Source organism: Saccoglossus kowalevskii, chromosome 18 (assembly GCF_978046115.1).
Source record: "Saccoglossus kowalevskii chromosome 18, keSacKowa6.1, whole genome shotgun sequence".
Taxonomy (NCBI): Eukaryota; Metazoa; Hemichordata; class Enteropneusta; family Harrimaniidae; genus Saccoglossus; species Saccoglossus kowalevskii.
The window spans coordinates 5,386,008-5,398,173 of record NC_140658.1 but is presented as its reverse complement, the minus strand read 5'-3'; the positions used below and the strand labels follow the sequence as shown (position 1 = coordinate 5,398,173).

Below are 12,166 nucleotides of genomic sequence, written 5' to 3'. Positions count from 1 at the left end.
TATTTTACTTGCTATATTTTAACATTCAATTCGCCAAAAATCAGTGAAAATTCTATACAAAGCACTCAAAAAGTCTTTTCAGCAAAAATTAATTCCAGCTAAAATAAAGTATTTTACAGTACATTAAAATGCAACCATGTAGAATACTATAGTTCTGGAACATTTAACGTTTTATTGTGTGAACAGGCAGATCACACACTGAAACTATCAATGTTAAATAATAAATCTGTAATGTGAATTGTTTTAACTGGGTTAATTTTATAGTATTTTACTTCACATCTTCTACAATGCCAAAAATATTGCATGAAATGTCATGTAAAAAATACTAGTTCAGAAATGAAATAGAGAAATACTCTTCTTATGCAGCACAGTAGTGACGTAATGAAATGTTCAAACATGAACAATGATATGTTATAACATACTGACCAAATAAGTATATGTTTTGAGTTTAATGTCATATTCAATATGAAAGTATAAGCTAGGGACTACATGACTGGGTTGTGTGTCAGTGTTACTAGATAACATGCTTTGAATGCTATGTCATAACATACTGACCAAATAAGTATATGTTTTGAGTTTAATGTCATATTCAATATGAAAGTATAAGCTTGGGACTACACGACTGGGTTGTGTGTCAGTGTGACTAGATAACATGCTTCGAATGGGGTATTAGAACTTTTATGTGTGGCATATTTAATAGAAAATATTAATCATAATTTTAATCTTTGTAAAACTGCAGGTTACACCAGCAATTGATAATGGAATTGGAAGGTTTACTCGCCTCACTTGACCTATGGTATTTAGTGTTCGTAAATAAATCACAATTATGTTAATATTTAATAGCTCTATATACACAGAGACAAGTAAGGTCAGAGTTCATCCCTGTTGGTCTTACTACTTTAGTACAAAGTAGTGTCAGCTCCCTGTGAGGAATTCAATCATTTCGCTGTGATTTGGTAAGTATTTATAATTCAATTTAATTCTTAATATTGGATCAGACACTACATGAAGATAAATGCATTGTAGCCCTTTGTAATCACTATTTACTACATAAGTTAAAATATTGAGTTGAATATAACCTGTAACTAGTACAATGAATTAAGTGTATATTTATGTGTGTCTTGAGTACGGCGTGAGCTAAACTTGTGTTAGAACAAAACAACATGTCGCTGTCAGACGACATCATATTATAGGAGCTATAGTGACAGTTGAGTAATGTCTGAAAAATGGCAAAGGCACATTCATGTGCAAAATAACCAATGACTACATGACCTTTAATTTGGACTTTGTCACTGTGTATTAAGGTCCATACACACGGATTACTACTTAACGTTGTAAACCTGTTGCTATAAATTCAGCCTAATGTTACTTCTCATTACATTATGGTTTTAAACAAAGAAGTAAAGTTTAAATAGGAGTGGAGATAATATATGTAATATATTGACACCAAGTACGTGTTAACAACTGTATTTCACTTCTGATGTATAATCTCTATTCAAATATTTCTGTTTATGTTACTGATTTGTTTGTAGTAGCAATGTCAAATGTAATCAGATGAAGTTATCAAAGATGCTGAGAAACACAGTGTTAAACTGATTCTTCCCAGTGAATACCATAAAACTGAATCCCCCTAAACGGTTGGCTCAGTGGATGTGATAACATCTTTCCTGACTTAAGGGACAGCAAAATTCAGAATAGTGTTTCTCTGGTAATTGGTCATGTCGGTATCAAAGATGAATCCACATATAGTAGTGCTTGCACGATTATCGATAAAATATGCAAACATGCTTGCATATACATCATACGGTGGGTGGAGCAGCCGAGCCACGGATCATAACAATAAACCGGACATCTCCTGATAACATTGCATGTTTTTTTGAAATCCAATCTAAAATAAAATTCGAATATGAGAAGGTAGGTAATGTTTTCGAGATCTAAGTTTATCCAAGAAAGTGTGTATGGTTTCTGGGGTCTCAGTTGATATGTTAATTAGCCTGTCTTCTGATTGGTTGAAACATATTAGACATGTCAATCATTACAAGCCCGAATCTGGCCGGTAATGTGAGGGCACTTACACTGATGGCAAGTCTGTTGGGATTTCGCGGCCACATGACTTTCGTGTTCACCCCTCGTATTTAGTGTTCATTTCTATGCAATGTGTCTACACTTGCAATTCTCAAAAGCAAGCTGACAAAATGCAGCCAACAATTTGTTTTCAAGTTAAATCTTAATGTTGTCTTTTCATTTTCGTCATTATAGATCAACATCAATAATACAAGGCCTACCTTCAACATCTACAACCTCTGAAATGTCTCTTCCAACTATAAACACTACTCAACCATCAACAGTTTCAGGAAGTAGGTGACTATAGATTTCTTATAAAATGTAATGGAATATTTTAGTCCATCATGCCAAACCCATTTGTAGCTGTACAATGATTTCTGAGTAGTATACTATGAAACTAATGCCAGCTAAAATTCATATGCAAATTTGGTGACTAGAAAAAAGCATTGTTGAACGAAGTAAAGTCAATGTCAACAATAGTCTCTGAAAATCAACTAATTGGCAGTAGAAATTAGCAACAAGACCATCTCCCATGAGCTCTGTACAAAATGTGACACTAGAATAGGGAATATACCGGTAGATTGAATGTACTGTAAAATACTTTATTTTCACTTGGAATTAATTTTCGCTATTTTCGCTGAAGGAATGATTCAGTGAAAATAAAATCCAGCGAATATAACGTTTTTCTTATATTTCACATTCAACTTGTCAAAAATCAGTGAAAATAAATTAAAAAATTATCATTCCATACATAGTACTTTACAGGAATTATCTAATAGGTACACTGTCTTTTTCATGAATACAAATAATACGCAAAACTTGTATACTCGGATAGTGTAAGGCTACTGCTGACTTTTTTATTTATTTTTTATTCTGAATTTTCAACTTCTCAATAATTGTCAGCCGTATGGATTTCATACTCACTACAAATGTAATTTTGTGGGTTCTTACTCAAATTTGTTAATTTTGTGATGATACCTTTTTAGTAAAAAATAATTGAATTCATGTTCAGTAACTCAAATTTTAATTAGCAGTTACCATACTCCCCCCGAGTATAAGCCCCTCCCGAGTATAAGCACACCCCTCTGTTTTTAGACATTTAAAGAGTTGAGGGCATCGCCAGGGGATAGGCCCAGGGTCTTTTACAGAGTGTTGACTCAGACATTTATTAAAATATGCATATAAAAAGTGTATTTCATTGCATAATATTCATGATAGGTATGATAGTTCCAGCTTTTACGAGAAAACTCGCATTAATTTCAGAGTGCATGGCGGGCAAACGCACAGAACATGGTTCACACCTTTTCTATTCTGTTATTTACTCAGGATGAACCCTGATGTTGCAATACTGAAGTAATCCATATTTCTTTTGAGTATTAGTCTGAATAATCGCGTCCATTGAGACTTTCGTGAATGGGGTGTGACGAGCAAACTATATATTCTTCGACATGACTTGTTGGCGACTGTGAAATGTTTAAATACTTCCTCCAGTCTCGGTTTACCTTTCGAAAATTGCGAATCAACATCTTTAGGAGAAAAAATCACTGTTTTTTGTGAGATCAGATCAATCAGATCGCATTTTAACATCGCGGTAATCCACTTCTCAATGCGTTGGAAAAAATATCGAGAAAATTCGTCTGTGCGTCACAGCATTTTGATTGGTTAACGAAAGATATGACCTGTTAGGTCAAAGGAAGTTGTTCAGGTCAAATCATGATGAAAAACACCATGGCGGAAATTGTTTTGTATCGAGAGTTTGCGTACGATCAAAAACACTCCACAACAAAGATAATGATAAAGATCTTGCCTTTGACTGTTTTCCCACAGACCCTACCTATCTTTGCACCGTAAATTCAGATGGTATGTAAACCGTATTGTAATAAAGTGTGTATTTTTATGAACATGTTTGTTTCTTCATTGTAAAAAGTGTTGTGGAAGTCAAAAAGACGTAATATTTCTCCGAGACAGACGCTGTGAACGAAAAATCTAATTTGGATAATTTTTCGTGGTTGGGTAGATGGTTATTCCCCAAAATTATCTTTTCTGAGGTGGTCCTTGAGTATAAGCCCCCCTCTAATTTTTCTGATTTTACATGTTCAGGCCCCTGGGCTTATACTCGGGGAAGTACGGTAATCAAATTTTGAGTTATTGGAAATTTGCAATGTTAAACAAAACAAAACAAATAATCTATATTGCCCATTTGGTTAACTTTTTAATAAAATTTGAGTTACATGGCCAATATACAGAGAATATGTGAATAATAATATGTAGTGTAATGGTCTAGTCAATCACAAGTCATTGACTGTAATTTACAGCTATCGGTAGTATCATAGTGTTGGTATAGTGTGTTCAGTGCTAAAATTGGTATCATGAATTCTTAGTATTGGGTAGATATATCACAAGTGTGAAATGACTGTACTGACAGTTGATATCATATTGATGGTATGTTAGTTAGGTTCAGTATGAATATAATGCATTGACATATGAATTATGATATAATAATTGTGTATATTAAACATACACAACTTTAAATAGTTTTTAAAGTATTTCATAGTTTAGCATAGTCAATGTGGCTATTCACTTGAATTGTTTATTATTGTCACTATAGAAGAATGTGTCTCTTCATTAAAGAATTCAGCAGTTTCAACAGAAGAAGAATTTGGAATGATGCTCTTTAATATTGCTAATGAAATAGGGGAAGGTAAATTAATAATCACATTATGGTTTGCAACATGCTATTTTCAGATCTCTTTCAAGTTTTACTTTAAATTACATCTTGATATCATAATAGTGAGTATGTCTGCCAAATATAAAATATCATTCACATTTTATATAAGGTATATTTAATTTAACAATTTCACTGAGAAAATCAAAACTGAAATTTGTTATGCTTTTACTGACTTTTTACAGATGAAATGAAATCAATGAAAGATCTATGTGGTAATGTTTATCAGTGGATATCAAAAGGGGATTTAGAAAAAAAGAAAAGAGCATTTGATGTGTTTCAATGTTTGCGTGAACAAACCATAATCAGCATTGGCAAAACAGAAAAGTTGGAACAATTATTAAAGAATATAGGGAGGCAAGATCTGGTGGACAAAATTGTATTGAAACGTTAAAGGTAAATATTGTCTGAAACTAGAACATTAGATAATATTTTTATTTTATGAAATCAATTACCCCATTGATCACTGATTTATATCTGTTTCCAATTTTCAGATTTATGGATGTGAACCAATTGTGAAAAATGTGACTGGAGTCAAATTATTTCTTGTTGATTTATATGGTTGTTGACAAACAAGGACTGATGATCTTCCTGGATTGTTTAGATCTAGAGAAGTGCACTTCATTTACTCTCCTCCTAGTGAGTTGATAATTACATGTACATCCAGCCAGTTTCCTGCCCATCTACAGTGACATTTGCTATGTTCACATGGCAGCATTCTAACGGAGCCGAACTACTGCTCCTCCCACAGATTAACAGGAGATTATCTCCAAGGCGTTCATACTGTCAAGAGCCGAATGAGAGCCGAAATCTGCCATAGTTTGATTCAGTACAGTGTCCTCAAATAAGTAGTATGAAAGAAACATGGCTGAAAACGATAGTGGTGTCGTGCTTGTGTTCTTTCTTCACGATGCCTTTGAGCTGGGAGAAAGAAATAAAAAAGTCGCGATCGAGTTTGAGCATGGAGGTACAAAAGACAAGGAACTGGTGTTATGATTTAGGAATTAGTATCTCAAATGAACAGGAAACACTGCAGCTAAAATGTGTTACAGCCTATTCGCTTAAGCTATTGTTATTGTACAACTATAATTGTGATACATGTATGTGTTACAGTTGTCAATCTAAACCTACTAGGAACATGTCAGGACCACTTCTATGATTTTTATCTCTGGTGTCTTTAAAAAGTTTCTTCAATTTTCATTGAATCTGTTCAGTTCTTCTTTCAACTTTTTGTTGCATAATTTCGTACGCCGTTTTTCTGTTTCCCGTTTCCCGTTGACCTGTCAATCTATCGCAGTATTTCTTTACTCTGCCAAAATAAATATTAGGACATGTACCTCTTCGTCAAATCGGAAATTACGTGTAGTTATGAACAATGTTGTCTCAACTATAATTGAAATGAGAGGTTACTTGAAGAAGACGATTGAGGGCATGCTTTGAGCTACGATAGTTGGGCCCTGCGTATACACAGTTGGGGTCATGTTGTGGCTCAACCCTATTGGACTTCAACCCCGAAGATTTATTAGAGCCAAACTTGGCTCGAGCCGAACGCGTATACACGGCCATTAGGGTTTCGATAAAATGCTGTTGTGTGAACGTAGCAATCGTGTTACCAAACAGACAGAGTCATTTGCATATTTACTTAGGGGTCATTCACACTATTTAATTTAAGTTTGCTTAACTGGAGATAACCAACAGTATGTGTACACACTCAAAACATTCAGAATGATGATGATAATATCACCTGGCTAATTTAGCCATCTATGAAGTGTTGTATCTGTTTATAATGTATTTGTCTTCACGATTGGTTTGCAATATATAAACTTTGTGCAACAGATAGTATGAAGATACCAAACAACATGTTGCAATTTTGTCAGTGTAGTATATTGTTGTACAATACTGTGTTGCAAATTAATTTTGCATTACAGAGCGTGTGCAATGCATTATGGGAGATAGCCTCCCATTTTATATAATGGAAAACTAGCATCCTCCTTGGAAGTCACTTTTTGAAATGATTTCACATAATTATTATATTTTATATCAATAAAAATCCCTGAATTTTTCATCCTATGACACCAAGCAAAATTGTAATACATGAATAAATAATCACATAGAAACCAGTGTAAAAACAACAATTTTTCATGACATTTCAGACTCTTGTATCTCAACAAAATTATCCAGTGAACCCATAATAATGAAACTATTATTCAATGTAAAAAGATGCCACAGATGTTTTATATATTTATTACCTTCTAGTTCAAGTACATTTTCTCTAGGAACACAAATCCCTTTGTTAGTTCTAAAATATAACTTTATACAAAACAAAATTGAATTGACCTTTATGATTGGATGGTGCTGTGGCCTCAGGTCAATGCCATGGCAACCTGTAACTTCAAGTTAGAAGCAGGCAGGTCAGTCATAATTATTAGCATACCTGACAGTGAATGAATTTACATGCAGGTTCTCTACTTGCTAGTATGATATTTTAATGTTCAAGGCATGTACAATAATTTTACTTAGTAATATTATCTTCTAGCTTGCCTTATAATTTTATGTATTTTTATGTAGTTAATTTTTAGTCCCCGTTCGGACGTAGTCTGAAAACGGGGACTTATGTTTTGCCCTGTGTGCGTCCGTGTGTGCGTCCGTGATCACCTGTATCTCGAACATGCATGGACCGATTAAGTTCAAACTTCACTCATACATCACACATTATATGGGACATATGCACATGCATTTTTTTCATGATCCGATTAACGATAGCCGAATAGCGGCAATTTTAAGGCCGAAAATGCATCAAAATCGCACATTTTCACCATTCCGGACCCGGATCTCAGTTATGCATGGACGGATTTTGTTCAAATTTGGTACATACATTAAACATAATAGGACCTTGATGCACGTCATTTTTTTTTTCGGATCAAGTTCGAAATGGCCGACTGGCGGCCATTTTGTTTTAAAGAATTCAGTTCTGGATCCGTATCCGAGACATGTCTGGATTGATCAAGTTCAAACTTCACACACACAAGGTACATCATGTCATAAATATGTATGTGCATTTGTTTCATGATCCCATTAACGACAGCCAAATGGCGGCCGCTTTAAGGCCGAAAATGCATTGAAATCGCACATTTTCACCATTCCGGACCCAGATCTCAGTTATGCATGGACGGATTTCGTTCAAATTTGGTACTTACATTAAACATAATAGGACCTTGATGCACGTCATTTTTTTTTTCGGATAAAGTTCGAAATGGCCGACTTGCGGCCATTTTCTTAAAGAATTGAGTTCTGGATCCGTATCCAAGACATGTCTGGATTGATCAAGTTCAAACTTCACACACACATGGTACATCATGTCACAAATAGATATGTGCATTTGTTTCATGATCCGCTTAACAATAGCTGAATGATGGCCATTTTAAGACCGAAAATGCATTAAAATCACGTATTTTCACAATTCCGGAACCAGATCTCAGTCATGCATGGATGGATTTTGTTCAGATTTAGTACAATGTGTTGTACATATGCAGATGCATTTCGATCATGATCTGCTTTGAATGTATATGTCACTCAAATATGAACCGAACGGGGACGTGTCATTGACAATGACTTGTGTCAATTTCAACTATAAGTCAGATGTGGCACTCGATTGCTTTAATATTTTAGACACCTTGAGTGGACCTTAGTCAGATTTGTTCATTTTGTACAGATACCTTCAATTATTTAATATTAGTGAATATTTTTGGGGAATTTTTATACAATTCATATTATCTTATTTAATGAAGGACAATGAGATGAACACAGTATATGTAGTATTAATTGAGGAACACATTTGATTGTATTTTTCTCGCCATATTGTGCTTAGATATGTTGCTGTACTATTAATTTTTGAGAACCTTCATACAATTCATGTTATCTTATTCTATAAGGGACAATGAGATTAACACAGTACATGTTGTATTAATTGAGGAACACATTGCTTTGTAGTTTCCTTGCCAAATTTTGTTTAGATGTTGCTGTAGTTTAGAAACTGAATTCAACTTTTATTATCCTATGAAGAACATTGAGATTAATACAGTACATGTAGTATTATTTGAAGAATACGAATATTAATTTTTTTATGTAATTATGTTTAAGTTTTCCGTGCAAAATGCTGAGATCATTATTGTATTGTAAGTTTGTTAACTATTCATATATTTGTTGTTTAATCTAATTTTTCAATGGACAATCTTGTAATTGTTATGCCAAGTTTAAAAAAAAATAGTTTTATCGCGTTCTACAGGTTTATACAGTCTGGTACTAATTACATCAAAAACATTGTAGACGTAAAACTCATACATAGTGACAATTTTTATTAAAACTAAAATACAGTTTCACAACATTCAGTGTTTAAATTTCAATGATTGAAAATAAAGCAAGCATAGATATTTTTTGATAATTAAACTACACGATTGCCACACCACAAAAAAAAATTGATTTACCTATATTTTTTTTTGCTTTTCAAGTGATATGTCATTAAGTATTATAGCTGTTTTTTTAACAAAAATAACTTTTATAAGTTTTTCCTGAAAACTGTGAACTAACATGTTTCTCTAATCAGATACAGTACTTGAAATAAATTCTTTCAGAATTGTTCATGTTTCAAGTAAATTGGGCATTTAGGAATAGGTCAAAACAATATTATTTAATAATGAATGCAGAAAATAAATCTGTGACACATGTTATGTGTCTAGTGTAAAAAATAGACAGTAGAACACACTTTCCGAGGTGAATAAATCACCCCATGGCGCAGTGGAAACTCACAATTTCCATTAGATTAGTAGGAGCCAATGAAATATGCTTCTCAAATGTCTTTATTGTTTTTCTATGTCTTGCATAGTAATAAGTAACATTAATAGTGCTCATTCATCAAGAGTGAACAGTCACACTTCTGTAAAATCTCCATGGCAGGTAAATATTTGGCTTAAAACGCCAAAAGTGTATTTATTTGATCCATATCTGCATGAAACGAGACCCAACTTTGAACAAGTCTATAAATTGCTGACGTCATCAAACAGAACATTTATTTGACCAATCACAATGCCTCACCTATAAAGAATTCTACAAATGTCAGTGTGACCTTGTCCCAATCAACCTTGTGCTATTTGAATTATATATCTAGGACAAGATTAAATCTGGCATGGCAAAAATGATGGCAGAAACTGACACCTACTTGGCACCAATGCGTAAATGAGACACTTTCCAAACACAGTCGATGAAATAGCTAAAATACTAGTTCCTCGATACAGAGTTAATTATTACATGGTGACAGATGTATTATAATATGAGGTTATTACAAGGTTACCAAAAAGTATGCACAAAGACAATATTGGCCGACGTGGAGTTGAGGTCGATGTGGTGACGTACTGTCTTGTTGCACACTTTGTGGTATCCTCGTAACCTGCATCATGGGAATCCCGAAATCCAAAAAGTTTAGAATCAGCGAGCTTCTTTGTGTGGAGTCCGGTCAAACCCTAGGGGCTGTCATGTTTGTTTTTATTATTAGAGGACGTTCACGAGGAATTCGCATTTCCTAATATGGTAGGATGAAAATGCCAAGTGCAATACTGCAAAATTACAGCACGGTGTAACTTACGGCGTTACTGTTACAGATGTATAATAATAATTACTGCAGGAGGATTGGCACGAGAGGACACTATCCGATCGAAACAAAATGTTTCAAAGTCAGTTGTCCGTAGCCCATCGTTGAGTTACCAGCTTCCTGTTTACGAAAAGATGAAATAATTTCAGGGATTTCTTTACAGAATAATCCTCAACAAAACTTTTCAGGGTAAAATAAAGGCTCTAAATTTACCGCTATTGCAAAATAATTCACATACAGCCAGTTTGACGCCACAAGCTGGAGCTCGAGTTCTGTTTTTATTGCGTTTAACATTTTCCATTTCGATTTGTACATGTTCATACACTGTGCTTTCTTGAAATGCATACTAATGAGGTAACTTGTCACTGATAAAAGTCACCGAAAATATTTTGAGCAATTGTACTAGAGTGAAATATAAACTGGCCTCTTCATTCTCCATGAATTTCGTAACTTGCTCTGATCAGGGTAAGGAAAAAATCTATGGTTAAATTTAATGCGAAAAAGTACTTTGTGCTAAAGTTTTAGGTGAAAGCTTAATAGGAGTGGAGGCTCAATTCTTACTGGAGAGAAGCGCCTTAATGTAAAGCTAAGCCCACAGCGCCCTCTGTTGGTGATCGGAGATTGTTGAGCATTGGCGAAATCTATTTACATTCATTTTGACTGCAATGGGTACTGACTTTTTGGCTATCATTCCTAATATTAAGATATGTTGTGTCAGTGCAACAAGCGAAAGTTGCTATTCTGATCGATAAATTGAAGTTTGGTAATTCCTTAATTTTCAATTTCCGGGGTAGAGACGGTAGGTAACATAGAGTCTGTATAGAGGGACGATATCTGCAACAAATCAAACTATCTCTCTGTTACCGTGACAACAGTATCATCGAATTGTGAGATGGATTTCCGCTCCAAAATGGCGCCGTGAAACGAGCTAGTATTGCATATTACCTTACCAATATTTTTCAATCATGATGTGTGTCTGGAAAATCGTAGTAAAAGTCTTTTAGCTCTCTCATGTGGATATCTCTTTGATGACAAGGTCAACCATTTATTTTATGCTGATTACCAGGGCAGACGTTTCAGCCCGTGGCTCTAGTCTGTAAAATAAACGATCTTCGTTATTTTAAATTTACACCTATCTTTATATGTGTTGGTATCAGTTATTTCATAACAATAAGTATAGGTTTATTTATAGATATTCGGTTTATTCTGGAGTGGAAAATAGAGATTTTTTGGCCTTTGAAAAATGTTATATGCTTGTATTTTGTGCATGTATAACCAATTTCAAGAGTAAGAGTCGTAACTTTCGAAGGTACAAGTATCGTGACATTAATTATATATTAAAGTCTACGCTAGAAAAGAATGTTATTTACGAAGTTTAAATAGCCAAGCCTTCCTCATTCGAGTCTCTTGGTTGATCTTGATTTGGTTGATTTATTTTAAAAAGTTAAAGATCGGTAAACATGAAATGGGCGAACTAAAATGTCTCCTACGTTTCGCGTGCGACATATTTATTAAAAAAAAACGCGAATTTATTTAAATATCAGTGCGTGAACGTGGTTATTGGAGTTCATATTCATATTCACTCCATTTCAGAATAATTCACTATTGGAACATCTCCCCAATATGATGTCGCTGATTACTCAGTTGTCGCAGCGTATATTGTACCAAGTCGATACACCCCGTTTCGACTTTTGTTACCGTCAAATGTGAAAGTATCACTTGGTATCACATTA

General features: G+C 34.2%; 1 protein-coding gene across 1 annotated transcript; it reads left to right on the top strand.

Annotated features, from left to right (window-relative positions):
- Positions 1–866: 866 nt before the first annotated feature.
- Positions 867–5,714, top strand: LOC144353439 (uncharacterized). Its single transcript, XM_085493194.1, has 5 exons — positions 867–956; positions 2,260–2,357; positions 4,673–4,765; positions 4,975–5,185; positions 5,284–5,714. Exons 2-4 carry the CDS (start codon positions 2,309–2,311, stop codon positions 5,181–5,183), a joined length of 351 nt encoding a protein of 116 aa, XP_085349320.1. The 5' UTR covers positions 867–956; positions 2,260–2,308; the 3' UTR covers positions 5,184–5,185; positions 5,284–5,714.
- The last annotated feature ends 6,452 nt before the right edge of the window (positions 5,715–12,166 follow it).

Excerpts from the sequence above, each read along its gene's own strand:
- LOC144353439 (XM_085493194.1), top strand. The coding sequence starts at position 2,309 with ATGTCTCTTCCAACTATAAACACTACTCAACCATCAACAGTTTCAGGA. Across the intron at positions 2,358-4,672 it reads ACCATCAACAGTTTCAGGAA|AAGAATGTGTCTCTTCATTA; the intron begins GTAGGTGACTAT and ends TTGTCACTATAG. Across the intron at positions 4,766-4,974 it reads TGCTAATGAAATAGGGGAAG|ATGAAATGAAATCAATGAAA; the intron begins GTAAATTAATAA and ends GACTTTTTACAG.